The sequence below is a fragment of the Xiphias gladius genome, chromosome 5 (genome assembly GCF_016859285.1).
Source record: "Xiphias gladius isolate SHS-SW01 ecotype Sanya breed wild chromosome 5, ASM1685928v1, whole genome shotgun sequence".
Lineage (NCBI taxonomy): Eukaryota > Metazoa > Chordata > Actinopteri > Istiophoriformes > Xiphiidae > Xiphias > Xiphias gladius.
In genome coordinates, this window is record NC_053404.1 from 23,495,470 (window position 1) to 23,513,365 (window position 17,896).

General features: G+C 40.8%; 1 protein-coding gene across 1 annotated transcript in view; it reads right to left on the reverse strand.

The window, feature by feature from the left end:
• Positions 1-1,039: 1,039 nt before the first annotated feature.
• The window catches only part of LOC120790222 (piezo-type mechanosensitive ion channel component 2-like), a 40,339-nt gene continuing 23,482 nt past the window's right edge, over positions 1,040-17,896 (reverse strand). The window contains exons 21-51 of the mRNA XM_040127582.1: positions 17,633-17,833; positions 17,352-17,556; positions 16,850-16,951; positions 15,867-16,044; positions 15,701-15,787; positions 14,729-14,885; positions 14,436-14,532; positions 14,140-14,305; positions 13,967-14,056; positions 13,252-13,340; positions 13,079-13,144; positions 12,858-12,982; positions 10,921-11,041; positions 9,304-9,375; positions 9,020-9,186; positions 8,198-8,910; positions 6,869-7,195; positions 6,691-6,792; positions 6,309-6,465; positions 5,989-6,171; positions 5,709-5,889; positions 4,573-4,672; positions 4,338-4,485; positions 4,149-4,236; positions 3,862-3,988; positions 3,363-3,521; positions 2,936-3,083; positions 2,612-2,800; positions 1,822-1,914; positions 1,578-1,744; positions 1,040-1,076 (exon numbers count right to left, since the gene is read on the reverse strand). Coding sequence (XP_039983516.1) covers positions 1,040-1,076; positions 1,578-1,744; positions 1,822-1,914; positions 2,612-2,800; positions 2,936-3,083; positions 3,363-3,521; positions 3,862-3,988; positions 4,149-4,236; positions 4,338-4,485; positions 4,573-4,672; positions 5,709-5,889; positions 5,989-6,171; positions 6,309-6,465; positions 6,691-6,792; positions 6,869-7,195; positions 8,198-8,910; positions 9,020-9,186; positions 9,304-9,375; positions 10,921-11,041; positions 12,858-12,982; positions 13,079-13,144; positions 13,252-13,340; positions 13,967-14,056; positions 14,140-14,305; positions 14,436-14,532; positions 14,729-14,885; positions 15,701-15,787; positions 15,867-16,044; positions 16,850-16,951; positions 17,352-17,556; positions 17,633-17,833 — 4,842 coding nt within the window. The remainder of the gene's footprint in view (positions 1,077-1,577; positions 1,745-1,821; positions 1,915-2,611; positions 2,801-2,935; positions 3,084-3,362; positions 3,522-3,861; positions 3,989-4,148; positions 4,237-4,337; positions 4,486-4,572; positions 4,673-5,708; positions 5,890-5,988; positions 6,172-6,308; positions 6,466-6,690; positions 6,793-6,868; positions 7,196-8,197; positions 8,911-9,019; positions 9,187-9,303; positions 9,376-10,920; positions 11,042-12,857; positions 12,983-13,078; positions 13,145-13,251; positions 13,341-13,966; positions 14,057-14,139; positions 14,306-14,435; positions 14,533-14,728; positions 14,886-15,700; positions 15,788-15,866; positions 16,045-16,849; positions 16,952-17,351; positions 17,557-17,632; positions 17,834-17,896) is intronic.

The following is a 17,896-nucleotide window of genomic DNA, read 5'->3' on the forward strand; positions in this document are numbered from 1 at the left end:
CTCGAGTTTAACATGCTGGAGACACAAACAGCTGAGCCTGTACCTCCTCTAGCACTCAAGCCCCGTGGCACCCCATCCAGCAGTGGTTGATGCGACGATCCACCACTCCTGGGTCTCTCCTTCAGTTAGTTGTGGCAGCTCTCAGGCTTGTGGGATATTTCATATAGTCATCTGGTGGACAGAGAAAGCTAAATGCCAATTGGGAGGAAGTTTAGCCTATCGACAAATAAATAGCCGAAATAAACCATTTTTAAATACTTCAATGACTTGAAATAAATCAATAACTCCTGTAAAAACAAACGGCAATATGGACAGACCATATCTTCATTTACTCCTGAAAAGAGTTAATATGAGAAAGCATATTCACTGCCTTTCAGTTGACCTACATGGGCATTCATAGCAGCTTTCAGAGCATCAGCTTCTAAATCTGATACCTGCTATGGAAATACCGACATGCTGGGGTATGAATGGTATGGGAAACACTTCTTGCCATAAAACTTGAATACCAAACTTTTCTAGTGATAGGTATTTAACTTCTGTCTGCAACAAACTGCTGCAACAACACCTTTCTCAGTTGACTATTATTGCACTATGATTCTATAGAATGGCCAGCTTTCAGTAAGTATAAACAACAATGCTGCTGTACATGTAATGTGGCATTTATTTTCAAGTGTGCAAATATTTGACATATATGAAATTTATATAGATGTTAAATGCTCTGCATTTTATTGCAGCTATACCACACTGTATACTCTTATCTATACTGTACTTAGAATTCATACTTATATACATATAAATACAATACAAAACATGATTCTTGTACTGAGACAGGAAAATATTTAACATTTACTCTACAGTCTGAATTATATATGTGTGTATATATATATGATTTATAATGTTACCTTCATAACTTCTTTAATCTCTAATTTTATTCTAATACATTTTAACCTTCTTGCTCTGAAAGTGTATCTAACGTCCCATTATCAACATCAATTCAAGTTTGACAGATACAATCATCCAGATAGGAGACATACATTATTTACACAAGCTTTGGCTCAGCCCCCAGACTCAAGTTCCTGTTCAAAAAATTGTTTTAATCTGTTCAGTTAAATGATAATTGATTGATTATTGATGAGTGAGGTCAAGCAGCTGAACGGTCCCAGTACCACTACTACTCCTACTGCTACTATTGTCAATACTACTGCTGCTAATACTGTTAACACTACTATCGAAGCAGTAGCAGTATAGTAGCTCCTTCTACTGCTACAGCTACTACTGCTGCACCTTCAAGTAATACTATGGCAACTGCTACTACTACTGTTACTTAGAAGTGATGAGTGACTGATTATCAGGAAGGACTATTGATATGTACTAATGATTGATTATTATATTAATGTTAATAAATTATTATAATGTATTATATTATTTAATATAATAATATATATATCATTATATATTGATTATAATATATATTGATCAGGAGGATAAAGCTGACCTCTGAACAGTCCAGATCACATTGAGGGGGAAGTATTAGTAAGTATTGATGACTGATTATTGATCAGGAGGATAAAGCTGACCTCTGAACAGTCCAGGACACAGTGAGGGGGAAGTGGTCCAGATTGAGCACTTGGCTCAGGTACTGCCTACTGGGAGGACTGATGGTCCATAGAGAGTTACTGCTGCCCTGCAACTCCGCCACTGTCACATCTTCTCGACCGTATGCCTCCAGGAACTGCAAGGCACTCTGGGAAGCACAGGCGACGGAGTTACTGCAAGAATTAATACTATGAACTGTGTGTGCTAGTACTGCGGATAACTTACAGGTGTGTAGCTGTAGGAGCTGATGAAGGAGCTGAAGTCTTCTTCGGTCAGATCTTTGAGCTGATTTTGCTGTGCACTCATCGTGAAGATTGGCTGTAAACAACAACAACAACATGTTATAGTACTAGTAATACTGCTGCAAATACTGCCAATACTACTGCCCCTACAACAACAACAACAGATCAGTAATAGTAATACTGCTGATACTGTAGTATTACTATGTTATACTACTACTAATACTATAGTTTTCAGCAATAATGGCACATGATTAATAACAGTGATACCATGACCACTACTACTACTACTGTTAACAAGAACCATTGGTCAGTATAAATACTACTGCTAATACTTCTACAAAGCATATTAAACCTACTTGTGCTACTACAAATACTACCACTGCTACTGCTGCAACTACTAGAGGGGAGTTTTTCCACTGTCACCAATTTCTTGCTCATGGTGGGAACTGTTGGGTTTCCCTCTGTAAAACTGTAAGGACTTGACCTTACTCTGTAAGGTGCCTTGAGATAATGAATGATATGATCTGGCTTTATATAAATAAATAAATAAATTGAACTACTACTACTACCACTACTACTTTATGACTATTATTTCCAACAGTACTTCCACTACAAATGCTACTCCTAGCAGCACTTCTACTATGATGACTACTACTAGTACTAATACTACTATTACTACTAGTAATGGTATTTCTACTACTACTATCATTAACATTAGGATGTCCAGGTAATGTTCTCGGTCAGTGCAGATGAGCCTGTACAGGTGTGTTTACCTGGAAGCCTCCCAGTGTGATGGTCAGAGAGACATCGAGCGGTCGGTTGACAACTCCGGCGACAGATTTTATTAGTGACATGAAGAGCAGCGGAAACCAGACAATACAGATCAGTAACAGAACAATCAAACCGCCCATCCCGTACTTCACCACCCGCTTCTTCTTCTGACCCCGAGGCTGAGGGTACCTCTGTGTAAAAACATACACAAAAATACACAAATAAATACGCATACTTCCTCTAAACACAGGGCTGACGATACCTCAGCGTACAAATACACACAAAACAACACAAACGTAACTATAAACGCACAGATGGACTCGTACCTTCTCAGACTCTCTCCAGCACTTTAAGACAAAGCAGTGAGCGTAGACATCCTCCACACAGATCCATGAGGACAGAGACAGGGTGGTGTCAGTCCACACCCAGTCCATCACAGCCCTCAGCTCAGTCAGGAAGGGAACCAGACGGAAACTGCAAGAGGACAGGCAGACAGACAGGTAATGAGACAGACAGAGAAAGGTTAAAACATGGCAACAATTAGGGAGCCGGAAGTAATCTCTGGGAACACTATTTAGTTAAAATAGAATTTTTTTAAATATAGCCTGATACAGAGCTGTAACAACATCTTGTTCCAGTCTTTGTGCTAGGCTAGGCTAGCAGTTCCCCCCTGCTCCCAGTCTTATTGCTAAGCTAACACTTGGACAGTTGTCTTTGTGTTTGTGTCGGTGTTGGACTCTGATGGTGACTCACCCCTGGAACAGGAACAGGTTGAGGTAGTTATGGCTCTTTGTCAGGAAGTTTCCCAGAACTCGTGTTGGGTAACCAGATCGAATCTGATAGGCCGACAGCCCGAAGTAAACACACTTCACAAAGTACCAGAGCTGAGCCACCAGGTTCTGATTGAAACGCCTTGAGACAGACAGACAACAACAGTAACAACGCTGTTGTGCAAGTCCTGTTTGTGTTCTTATAATTGTGTGACTGACTTATCTTATCCAAACTTAGTTCAACTTAACTCAACTCATTGTATCCTACCTTACCATAACTTATTTTCGAGTTGTCATATATATTAACTTGGCTTAAATCAGCTTTTCTTTGTTAAGCTTAATTTACTTATCTTTCTTATCCCATCAACTCAGTTTGACTTATTTCAACTTATCTTTTACATTTCTTGACTTAGTTTGACTTAACTTATATCAATTTAGTGAAAATGCAGCTGTTAATGAGGCAGCAGATAAAGGTGAGTTACCTCTCAGTGACTGTCGGCAGGATAAAGAACATCCAGAAGTGAATCCCAAAAACCAGAATCACCTGGAATACCAACTTCCCCAAAACTGTCTTCCGTAAATACAGAGCCCTGTCTATCACCATGGTACCTACAGACAGACAAACAGTGAGACAGGTAAACAGACAGACAGGTAAACAGTGCAACAGGCAAACATAGAGATATAACGATAGATAAGTTAACTTTTAGGCAGACAGATAGGTAAACATAAAGTTAAACAGGCATGTGGGTAGACAGACAGGTAGATGTACCGAACTGGATCAGGACCATCACCAAGAAAGCTTCAGGCACTTGATCTTCTGAGAGGGACGAAGTGATGTCAGCAGCTGCCGAGTGTTTCTAAAAGTCATTAGAATAAAAAAAAAAAGAGTCCACAGAGGTGAATACAGTTTCAGCTCAGAGTGAAATTTAAACAACTTGGTCAGTTAATCAAACTTTACTCCAAAGGCCCAGAAGCCAAAGACGATGATGATGAAGTCGACTGTGTCGGCAAGGAACATGAGGACGTAAACATCGGTGACGGCGCTGTACTCTGGTTGGACGAGAGCTCTGAAGAACTGACAGACTGGATGGTAAACAGACATACACCTGAGAGAGAGAGGGGTCATTTAGTCATGTCGTTTGTCAAAAACACAAAGAGTATTCACTGGACAGTTAGCTTTAGTGTTGGCATACCTGCTGACAGAGTACTTCTTGGCTCTGATGGAAAGTTCTCTGAGTTTCTCCAGCAGCAGATCAAACCTGCTGAGCTGCTGAGGTCTGGAACTCACACTGCCTGAAAACACATGAATGATGGTTGACCTTCTCACAAAGCAAGATTACAGTGTGGTGTGCCCCAGGCCCCATTCTTGGGCCACTGTTATTTCTTACTTATAGAAATGATCTAATATCCAACTGGAATGGCAAAAATATAAGACAACCCTGATTATGAGATTACCTCCACCCCTTTCAAACAACTGTGTTTCTGTTTCTGAACAAGAGAAACACTTTATCAGACTGATGGGAAAGTTTCCCCGATATACTGTCGGTCCAAGGATTTTCTCTGGACAAAGAAAAGGAGCCGCTGTTATAATGAACACTACAGACTGGGACCAAAATTATCTGATATTTTGAGGACAAACACTGTTAGAGAATTTTCTAATGGGTTACACAGGTCAAGGGCCTTGAGGTCTCAGTTGAAACAGCAGCAAACATTTCTGAAAGGCACACTGTCTTCTCTCCTTGAGACGTTGGGCAGCTGTCTGAGGTTACTTGGGTAAAAACAGAGCCATTCTGACTGTTTTTGACTGCCAAGACGCCAGAGATTGGGGTCTGATAGAATCCATGGGCATAGCCAGATAACAGTGGCTCCAGACCAGGATGCACTGATGTTTTACTGAAGGCTACATGCAACATGATCTGAACGAACATGGGTGAACACATTTCCCTGTTTACAGGGAAACCAATAGACTAACTCCACAAACTGTGGAGGCATTGAGATTGACAATTTCTGGGCATAAAGTATTTGCAGCATAATCTGTAAGAGTTAAAAGACTGAGCAAAGAAGACTGAGCTTCAGAATGGAGATGGCATCATGCACATAAACTTGAATTGATCATTTTTCCATTTTCCTCGGCCAAGCTTCAATAAATACTTTCAGCATAAAACATCTTGGCCTCATGAACACTTTCTTCACTGACGAATTGACCAATAATCAGCAAAATCTCCACAATAAATACTATCTTCAGACTGTCCTCTGACCCTTTATGGTTCTTCAGTCTGTCCTGATCCTTTCATTCAGTGTTGTTATGTTAAAGTATGTTCGATTCTACCTGCGGGAGAGCGCAGCTGGGTGGAGCTGGAGCGTGTCCGTCTCCTGCTTCGTTGTCGCAGTGTGTTGGTGGGGTCAGCCACATCCATGGACGTGGCACCATTGGCAGAGTTGGCCTGGTTTTCGTGGGGATTGAGAGCATCGGTCTCCATGGTAACAGTCTGGTCCCAGAGTCCATGGCACTGCAGAGGAGAATGAGGGAGGATGAGTCAGTTTTTGTGTAATTTAGTGTTTTATACCTTCAGTATGGCTCTGTGATAGTATAATTTAGTGATTTTTACCTTGAGTGTGGCTCTGTGGTAGAATAAAGTGAGCAGCTGCAGCAGATCGTACAAGACGTAGCCTTCCTTCTTCTCCACCCCCAGGATGTTTGGGGGGTGGAAAGGCTTAGATCGGTCCACCTCCAGCTTCTGGTTGAATGGAAAGAAGCCAAACTGGAAGAAATACTTAATGACGATGGTAACCTGAGGACGCAGACAGGTAGACAGACAGCTTAAACATCAATCGGACAGATGGATAAGTTACAGTTATTTATAGTTATAAATGATAAATATTTAGTGAGTTATAAATAAAGTTATGAATGTCAGCAGAGTGGTTTGACCTCGGTGTAGATGATGGCCGTCATCCAGAAGGTCTTACTGGGTCGAGGGACAGACAGTGTCGCCCAGAGAAACACCAGAACAGGAAGTACCAATGTCAGACAGCTGGCTGACACCATGTGGTTCAACACGATGACCAGGTAACACACCGTCTCCGACCTGGGGAGGGGGGGTTTACCTATGTTCATACTGTCTGAGGAAGCTTGAGTCATTTAATATTAGTCTAGCTGAGTCTTTACACCAAACACTTTTAATTCAATCTTTAGTCTGTTCAGCTGCTGAAGTTAAGTGATATTCAAAGATAAATGTCATTCAGTCTCAAAGAGAATCTAAAGAGCTTGTGTCATTTGGAAACGCTGAAACATAAAGAAGAGTATTGTTTACCTGGCTGCAAGAATGTTGTAGAGGGCGTAGCACAGCTGGAGCAGCTGTGGCTGGTTACTGTAGAAACGGTCTGATGCCCCCAGCTCCTCGTCGTAGAAAGTCCTGAAACACAGGAAGGCAGAGTGTCAAGCATCAGCAGATGACAAGTGACTGACCTCTGTGACTTCCCTGTCCTCACCTGTTCCTCAGCAGCTCGCTTGCCGTCAGCTCCTGAGTGCGAGATGCCAGTGGAAAGGAAGTGGAGGCCGAGTCAGACAAGAAATCACTCTGCTCCCCTGGAGTCTGAACCAGCAGCTGCTTCCTAAATCCTGAGCCTGCCTCCCCCCTCCTCCTCCTCTGTTCATCCTCCCTCTTCTCCCCTGCCTCCTCCTGGAGGTCCAGCCCCAGAGCGAGGCTGTAGGAGGGGGGGAGGAGGAGGAAGGAGGGGGAGGCAGGGGAGGAGGCGCTGGTGCAGGTGTGAGTTGGTTGTATGTCAACAGGGAGTTGTTGGTTCGATTCTTCACCACTGTTCAAACAGAGAGAGACACTTAACACCACAGATGGCCAACTGACTGAGCTAATGCCAATCTAACCTCATGGTTCAATACACCGCACACAGATAAAAGCAGTTGTTTAAAAAAAGCTGGGAAAGATATTAAATACCCCATAATTCAAACTACACCTTGATTGCTAACACGCTACAGTTTAATGCTATATCAGGCAGGATTATAATTGTTTGTTATGCACGTAGGCGAGCATGCACGGGAGTCACTTGAACACGTTTATGTGGCAGTTTCTTTTATACCTGAATGCGGTGTGTTAATGTTTGTTTTCGTCTCCGTTTGGAACTGGAGTCCTGATAGAAGCTGAATCAACCAATGAGCTTTCTTGACGCACAGGTCTGCATGGCTTGTTGAGATTTGGGAGGTGTGCACCTACAGTTACACATAACATCTTTCAGGAGAAGTGTTTGGATTGACATTTCCTGCCGCACTGATGGTAGGACTAGAGCTATTACATAGTCATAGGCCATAGTGAACAAGAGGACTCATACACCTGAATACGACAGTTCAAGTGGGTGGGTGCTGTGCTAGAGGCCACTCCGTAGGCGAGCATTAGTGAAACAGGAGCTGAAAAGCGAAGCGACATGAGCTGTGTTTGGCTGGTTGAAGACCAGGCGTGCTGCCATATTTTGCACGTCTGCAACTTGTTCGCACCCACAAACTGAACGACCCTTCCTCATTTGATGTGCACCTGACATTCATTAATAATCCAAGATGAGCAAAGTGTTAACTCCTGAAATAAAGGATGTGTGCTTGTTTTGTGTAATTCAATATACACGAATACTGTCATCAGATCCGACTGGTATCCCAAAAAATCAAAAACTACAATCAGATCTTTCCGAAAAGCTACAGTTAGCTAGGTAACAAGCTGATCTTTTCTAAACACAGAAGAAAACACATGAACATAAAGAATCATAGAATCATATATATTTATCAATTTATTATGTCTTTTCGGGAGGACCAACCTTTGTGTCCGACTGATCTTTTCTCCCTCTGAGGCTGACAAAGAAGATGAAGATTGGACCCTCTCCATTCTTGACAGTTTAGGTCGTGATCTTTGGCTGGTTTTAGCCACTACGCATTCTAGGAAATCTTCACTTTTAACTTCCACTGCTGGATCACCTTCTGCTGGTACTGTCTCTGGGACAACTCCTGAAGCTGGAGCATCTACTGCCCCCAAGGTTTCATCTGGTTCATCAGGACCATCTCCTCCTAATACTGGTTCTGTATCTGTTTCAGGTAGATCCCTTCCTGGAACAGTTTCTGGTTTTGTTTTATTTTCACAAACTCTTTCTAATACTGCCTCTTGTGTTTTCATATGTAGTTCACCTGGATCATCTCCTGATACCTTTTCCAGTCCTCTTTCAGTATGTGGATCTGCTGGACCATCTGCTCCTGATACTCGCTCTGGGCCTTGTCTAGTATGTGGGTGTTTTGGATCATATTTTCTTGACACTGGTTCTGTTTCTGGTTTATTTTCTGCTGTTTGACCTCCAGCTTCTTCATCTGTATCAGGACTTATTCCCTCTTCTTCTTCTGCTTCTTCCTCCCTTCCTCTCAATGCTGAGGCCTGCCCCTCTGCCTCATGGATACTGTAGTCCAGACCTGACTCTCTGGATGTTTTCATCATCTGCTCTTGGTAGTAAATGTTGATTGCCTCTCTGGTGGGCAAATTACCCTGATCAGCCAAACAAATAAAAAACAAAAATAAAAGTGAAGCACATCCTCCATCTTTGTTGTAGTTGTAACAAATTGCCCCGTCGGGAACTGTGGTCCTGAGTGTGTACCTGTTTGGCCTGCTGTGTTAGCATGCAGCGCTCAATGCGGAGGACGGTGGAGATGTCGATGTGTCCCTGACACAAACCGCTGAGCCATGCAGTCAGAGAGTCCAGCAAAGCCGACAGCAGAACCCAACAGAACTGCAGTGTGTTGGAGAACCGATGCAACACAGTTTCTGAAACACACAACATAACTTGAAGATAGTCGGCGTCATCATTCACCGTGGATCAACACATTTTTAATGTGAACCTTATGTGTTTCTAGTTTGTTTCAGGTGGGTAAAACCTACTACCTGGTCCCTCCTCTTTATCCTCATCCTCTCCATCCTCCTCCGTGTCTTCCGTCACTTCTATGACTCCAACTGCTGAAGAGAAGGAGTCACAGGTAACTGGTGGATTCAGGTAACATTGGTATGCAGGCGACACACAACTCAACATTTTACTATCTCTGCATAGCATGAATACTTTAGACTCAGTGTTTCTAGAAGATCAATCTCACAAACATTCTTGTAGTTACACAGAGAGGACACTGGAAGTCTTGTGTTGGGTTGTATATGGCTGGACCGTGTATGTTCAATGTGCAAAATTGAGGACGTAGTTGAAAACACTCACATATACAGTAATTTATTACAGCCAAATTCCCAATAAATCTGGTCTCACTTACATGTTTTTCTTTTTCTGTTGTCAGACAATGGAACAAACATGAAATAGTGACTGAAATTAGTCCATTTATACTACATGTTAACCAACCAGTCACTTCCAAGCTATTTCCAAGCTGCTGCTCTGCACTTCTAAAATTCTGATTTATTACCACGATGTTGTCTGACAAAATCACTATACACATAATTTAAAGACAGCGGCTGCGCTTTGATTTCGGCTGTATTTACCTGTAAAATTATCATTCAGAGAGGAAGTTAGAAGCTCATTCATGTCTGTGTTAGCTGCTATGCCGTCAATTGAATGAGACGCATATAAAGGTGTGCCTGCAGAGGGAAAGCCTGACCTTGCACTTGCGGGGCCATACTGGCAACTCTATTCTATGGAAAATAGCTAACTGTTTTTCCCCAAAGCCGCTAGATTTGTCGCATTTGGGTCTGAAAAGTCAGTAAATCTAGCTACAAAGACGCTAAGTTGGCAACACTGTCTGTAAACACCGCTCCCTGATGACGCAATAGCAACTGTTTTCACCAATTCATTTTGAAAGAGCATGACCCATGGGGAAACTCCAACTGTTGGTCCGGCAACCAGTGTTATAACTTAATCACTCAGTCATGTGGCATTTGGCCGACTAATGGTTTAACTTCATCAGTCAGTCAGCCATGGACATTCACGTTTGTAGGGCTGTCCTCACTGTTGCGGTCAAGCCAAAAACAGTGATGAAATATATTCAACATTTACAGTGAAAGGTAACTGGACCTTCTGCAGATTCTTAAAGACAATACCCTCTACTGAAAACTGACTGGTGGGTAGTCCCCACCATTTACCATCTGTGGGTTTGTATACATTTGTCATCGATATTTTTTCCTGTTTGTATCAGTGTTTTATCACTATTGTTTCATCACTCTGTAGATCCTTCTGTATGCTTTCGTATGAGATTGTGCTCTGTGAATAAACTTTTTTTTGTTGTTAGAGCTTAGGATTTCCTGTTTTCTTGTTTGCTGTACTTGCCGTCTTTAAGACTTATGTATTTCATATGCCATCTAAGACCACTGTCTTCAACACAGAGACCTGTCCATGTTGTTGACTTATTATGTCTTTTAACTCTAAAAAATAATAAATGTGTAACTCTTATCAAAAGATGCTGCTTTATCTAGTTAGTTCTGTTTGGAGTAAGGAAAATGGAATTTATGTTTTATGCGTGAAATGTGTGAAACATTTTATCAAACAAAAGGAGGACACTTCCTCTTCACCTCCTCTTTTCTCCTCCTTCCTGCTCTTTCGTTCAGAGGAATTCTTCTTCCAGAGTTTCTTTTGGTTGTTGCGAGCTCTCATTGCTGTTCTGGAGTCTGTTATCCAGGCATGGTAGACAAACTGAAAAATGCAGACAGACAGCAAAGATAATATCAGTTCATCAGTTTTGCCTCTGAAGGCAAAAATGATTCTTCAAACCTTTGTTAGCTATTTGTTCTCCATAAATCTACTCATAAATGTATTTAGATTTAAAACGTTCTCTCTCTGACATCACAGTTTTACATGCATCAACTCATCACACGTTACTGAACACTGACCTCTTCTATCTGTGTGAAACGTCTGGTGTGTGGTACGAGTGGTTCTCATCATCACCCTCATCAAAAGACCAGATTATGGGGGATATCATTAAAAGGAATGGTGTTCATCCCTCCAGTAGAGTTCCTCATACATAAAGAATCTATAAAAAGGAGCACTGGAGCTGTTCTGGAAACTTGAGGTAGAACATCTTACTGCTGGGCTTTATGTTCATCTGTCATGCAGCTGTAAATCAGGTTAACACTGACTGACAATTGGCATCTGCACTAGAATTTAAAATAAAGTCCAGTGGATTTGGACAAAAAAATGAGTCTATGTAGACATATAAAGTGTAGGATCTGTCGGAGTTACAGTCGACAAAGTATATTTTCTCTGTTCAATACAAAATCTCTTTGCTAAGACTGGAGAAAGTCCATAACTGTTCTTCAATTTTTAGTCAAGACATCAGTGGCTGCAGTTGATTCAGGGTGACTTGGACTGTATCATGATATGACAGCAGGGGGTGGAAAGTATTCTATAATAATTAGAAGTTAGGTCCTCAATTTAAAACACTTAGGTAACAGAGTGTCTCTGTATGCAGATGACGTTTTTTTCTACACATTCATTTCACAGCTTCTTTCTTCTGAGGTCCAAAGTTCATTTCTGACATTCAAAAACACTCTCATCTCAAGGTCAATTTAGTAGCTGTCCTGGAGCTTCCAACCATATCACATGGTATTTATCAGCTTGGTAGCTTTATTTATTGTTCAAAACTCAGACCAGCACATTTCACCCATCTTTACATCTCGACACTGTCTTCCATTAGCTTTTAGAATTAATTTGAAAATTTTATTGATAACTTCTAAGGATCTAATGGGTCTTACACCTGGTTATATTACCGAGCTGTTAACCCCCTTTGTCCTCCCCCCACCGTGTGAAATCTGAGAATACTCTTTTCTCATTCAACGGTTGAGATTTCTGTAACAAAGGTGATCATGTCTTTGCATTCAGAGCTCCCACACTCTGGAATAACCTACCTGTGGAGATTAGGGTTACTACAGTTTCCTCTTTTAAAACCTCACTTCTACACATGAGCTTTTAAGTCTTTTATCTTTTCACTCACTTATATTACCTGATGACGCTCAGTCTTATCATTTTATGTCATTTTATGTTTTCCTTTGGTCATTATGGGGTATTGAGTGTAGAGTGATGACTGACAAAATGAATTAGAACGATTTTAGCATAAAGCTGCAATATAAAATAACATTCTTTTACCTGTTTTATCTTGTGTTTTTGTAAAAAAGTTTGTAACCATGTTTCAAAAAATGTTACATAAACAAAGGTTATTGTTATTATTTATTAGCATATTTAGTTTGCTCAATTGCTGTGCAAATAGATGTTTGTCTATTATTATAATTATTGAACATTGACAGTTCCAGACAGACTCAGTCTGCTGATGAAGACCTTGTTATACAGCTGACAGCTCCAGAGCAGCTACTAATTAAAAACTGTCAACATGATAGTTATTGTGGTCCCCAACCTTTTTTCGGTTTGGGTTTCCTTCATACCTTCGACCCCTCATCACAGGTTAGGTGTGTTCATGATGTCAGGAGATCAGGTATACAGTCATGGATACTCTCACCTGGAAGGCTGATTTCTCAGGAAGTTCCTGCTCCTTCTTCTCCTCCTCCTCCTCCTCCTCCTCCTTCTCCTCCTCCTCCTCCTCACTGTCGGTCTCAAACAGGTAGTAGTCACCACTCCTCACCACTGCAGGCAGACAGACAGTTACTTAGACAGACCACATAATGAAAATAAAATGGACTGACGGGTGAAAGCGATGATGTCGGAGGTCATGTGACTCACTGGAGGCGTGGTTCACCCAGGGTCTCCACCACTCCTTCTGCCGCTGACCCTTCTTGTTTTCCTGACCTACAAATCAAAACATTATAAAAGTAGAAGCTCACATCAGCTGATTCTGTGATTGACATCCGTGTTTCCCAGTCTTTTACCATGACAAAAGATGTTTGTTTGCAGACCATCAGTATGGAAGCTGTCTTGAGTCAAAGTCAACATCTTTTCTTTTCCTCTGCGAAACTTCTGCTGTCGAGATTTAATCCTCTCCATCCTGAAGGATAGAAATAGACAGGAAGTGGTTCACAGGTCAGACCAGTCTGGTTTTACACATCCCCGGTCTGGTTCAGCTTTGGACATAAACAGTATGACTGTTCAGTGTGTCAGGTAGGACAGGTGTGTCCATTAACAACTGGCCCAGGATTTGACAGACAGAATTTGATTAACAGTGTGAAGTAGCAACTCAAAACCTGATGTTTAAACATATACATACGTATAAAGGTTTGGTCGTTATGTCTGTGGCTGGTGTGTGAGTGAACAGTTTTGATTTGGATTCATCTCAGTCTCAAAGTTTTAACTTGGACTTGTCTTTGTCTCAGTGATTTGAATCGGACACATCTCGGCCCCAGTGTTTTGACAGACTCATCTCTGTCCCAATCCTGTTTTGACTTAGACTCATTTCAGTCTTGAGCCACTTTTTACTTTGACTTGTCTTGGTGTTGGGGGCAATTTGATGTTTTGACGTAGACTTTTCTGGGTCTTGAGTACATTTGGATTTGTTCTTTACTTGATCTGCTACCTAAGTCTGTTTACATTCAGTCTTGATTTAATCTCTGAGCTGTTGGACTTGGATTTGTCCTGGTCTTGTGTGGTGGAATTGCAGCCCTTTTTGTTCCTTACTGTCTTTTCAGCAGGTCCATGGATGTCTTCTCCACCTCCAGTCTCGCTCTTACAGCTTTCACTGTGGATGCCTCGAAGAGCTCTGCCCCCCTGCAACACACACACGTATTAAGATCATGTGACTGTGTGTCTTAATGTGTATGCTATTCTACCTGAGTGTTGATAATGTGTACCTGGAGGCCAGTAGTTGTGTATTTTGCAGGTCCAGGACCACATACAGGAAGTAATGACTCCTGAAGACTCTCCTCTGCAGCAACAGGAAACAGAAACAGACGCCGTCCCAGATGATCCCCGCCTCGTCACTCGGCAGCTCACACTGTTTACTGCTCTGCTGCTCCGCTGCAAACATCAAACAAATAACAGAGATCACAGAGAGACAGAAAGGTAAACAGACAGACAGACAGATACGTAGACAGACAGTTAGACAGACAGACAGACGGACAGACAGATAGACAGACACTTTACTTACGTTTGGTGTATCCTTTGATGGTGCAGGCCAGACTGAAGAGCTGAATCAGCCAACAGTGATTCAACACCAACGACTTAATGAAACCACAGGCCAGGATCTGACAGACAGACAGGTGGAGAGACAGACAGACAGACAGGTAGACAAACAGGTAGGGAGCAAGACAAACATGTAGAGACAGACAGGAAGAAAGACAGTTATTGAGAGAGAGACTTCCCCATTTGACTCTGAATACCTTAGTAAATATGAATGATTGGGCGACTGTGATGATGATGATGATGATGATGATGTCTCACCGACAGAATATTCTTCATGGTGATGACAAACACGTTGTAGCCAATCAGACAGTCCCAGTACACCAGGATAGATTTAACTGGTTTCAGCAGCAGTTCTCCACCCACCAGGAGGAAGTAGAAACAGGCCACCAGGTAACCCATACAGAAGATACTGATCCTGGAACAAATCAGCACTGTACTGTTGGTGTTTTTTGTTTTTACAGAAAAAACAAGCTATAATCTTGAATCTCAAAAAATCAGGTTTAATACCAGATTTTGTGATTCACTCCTAAATTTTGTAATAAAATCCAGAACTTTTGAGTTTACCCACATTTTTAGGTTTAATTGTGAATTCTATGAGTTAATTCCAAATTTTTTCATTTTACAAACATTTTTTTGCTTAATTTTGTGAGTTTAACCATAGTTTTGGGTTATGATTTTAGATTTTCAGATTTAATTCTAATTTCTAAATAATTTACCATAAAATTTATGGTATTTTGTGTATAATCCCAAATTCTTACATTTTATAAACATTTTAGTTGAATCTCAAATTTTTTTAATTTTTTTAAAAAGAATATGGTTTAGTCCCAGATTTTCAGTTTTAACCAAAAATTTAAGGTTTTTAGTTTAAATGTTTCAGTTTCATCAAATTTGCTGGGTTATATAATTTGTTCAGGTTTATGTGAAAGATGTTATCTTAATCTTAAAATTTCACGGTAGCAAAAATTTTTATCCATGACTCTATGAGGGTTTATAAAATTTCAGGTTTAACCCCCTATTTTGTGATTTAATCCCAAATTTTTTTCTTCAAACCTGAATTTTAAGGTTTAACATACCTTCTTCTGGTCTAATTTTGAGACTCCTGTGTGTCTGTTTTTAGGAGCTATGATGTTACGTAAAGAGGAAACTTTACTTTGAAAAAATAGAGTAGATACAGATATATGTATATTGGTAGAAATAGAGTACGTAAGTAAGTGTGGCCCCACCACTCACCTGGTGGTCCCAGTAATGAAGATGATGGTGAGGACGAACCAGAACATGTAGCTGAAGATGATAACCTTCAACATGTCCAGGTAAGACCTAAACACATACAGAGAGGTCAGAGAGACACGCAGGAGGACAGGTAGAAAGAAAGACAGGTGGACGGAGCGGGCTTTACCTGCACAGCATGAAGTCAGGGACCATGTTGAGACGGAGTCGTTCGATTAGATCACAGATCTGTCCGTCGTCTCCGTCCAGCTCACTGTTGTCTCCTGCAAGGATCTGAACTGACGACTGAAGCTCCTCCTCAAACACCTGCAGCTGCAGCGACGCCCCGAGGAGGAGCAAGAAATCATCTGAAAAGTCAGGAAACACACAGCCGCACTGTAAAAATATAATAAATATAAAAATATGATAAAAATATGCACATGTATCTGCCACTTTCAGGGTTAGCCTCAAATTTTCAAATAAAATCAAAGTTTTTGGTTTTACAAAATATTTTGGATTTAAATTTCCGGTTTTCCTTTAAAACCCATTTTGGGTTTTCCAAAATTATTCATTACAAACTAAAACCAGAAACCATAATTTCAAGATCTAATCAAATGCATTCATGTTTTTACAAAGATATTGGGCTAAAAGCCCAATATTTTGCTACTAATCCACAATTTTCATGGATTTGATTCTTTGGAGTTTTATGTTCAGGTTTTAGATAAACATTTGAGGATTTTTTGGGTTCAATTGTAAATATCCGTATTTAACACCAAATCTTGGAGTTTAATCCTGAATTATTTGGCTTTACAAGACTTTTCGGTTTCTTCCTGAATTTTCACATCTGGTAATTCATTTTCAATATTTTACAAATATTTGTGGTTTAAAATTCCTTTTTGTTGATCTAAATCTGGTTTATTAAAAGTAATTATTTCTAAACTTGTGTTTTACATATCATTTGGGAGGTTAAATTTAAATTCTCTGATTAATCCCAGGTTGTGGGGGTTAATCTCAATGTTCCCAAAAAGTTTTTGTTTTAAAACAAAAAAATCTAACTGTACTTCTGGCATTCCTGAGACTCAAAAATGTAATAAAATGTTGTTGTGAATATATATTATTAAACATTGTGTTATCTGATGATGATGATGATGATGATGTTGATGATGGTTTTACAGAGGAGGAAGAGTGGGTTCGGTGGTGTCAGGTGATCAGGGAGGAAAAGCCATTTCACCACGTTGGAGTCCATGTTGGAGGACGGAGGTCTCCAGGGATAATCTGAAAATACAAGACACTTTCAGGTTTTCCCTTATTTCTTCTTAATTTCTAATTTCTAGATTTAGTTTTAATTGAGAAATTTACAAAAAAAATGTTCAACATGAAATTTTGTGGTTTAAATTTTCATGTTTAATCTCCAACGTTTGAGTTTAATCCTTAATCCTGAAATCGCTTTCATCTCTGTGTACAAAGAGAAGTCAAGGACATATTTAGCCTATTTTAGCACTAAAACTGGAGGCAAGGGTTAAGTGTTAGTTTAGCTCCATCAAAACAGAAAACATCCAACTTCCAGCACTACCTTTATCTCTTCAGAATAAAAGCCTTGATGAGTTTGCTACCATGATTTTTAAACTTTATTGTGGAGTAAATAATACCAACATGTCTTCAGATGAGTTTGTACCTTTACAGGCAGCAGGAGGGAATCCGATGCACAGCAGGTACTGGAAGCACAGCAACCCTGACAGGAAGTAGCAGTACTTGGGCCACACTGAGGCAATGCATTTCCTGCTGCGACATGATAGGACAGCGATGAGGCCAAAGGCGTGACCTACGGCGAACAGATCCATCCGCTGACCAATCACGTTCACGGCCAACAGGAAGCAGGTCTGAGAAGGAGCAATTTGAATGTTTTTATTCAAGGAGCGGTTAGCTTGTTGCAATGCTCACGTGAATGTGTCTCACCTCCAGTCCGAACTTGTAGAAGAAGTAGTTGAGGAAGTATTTAACGCAGCTCAGCACATTGTCGTCCAAGTGACGCCTGGTGATGTCATGAAACAGTGTTCTGGTGGAGGGTGGGACTTTGTTGTGGCGGAGACGGTAGAGCTCCTGGTGTCGGTACACGGTGACCTCGAACGCCAACAGTGCTAACATCATCAGGTTATACTGTAAAGGTTAAGACGGGTTAGTATGATGCTAAGTTATCAGAGCTAACATCATCAGATGGTA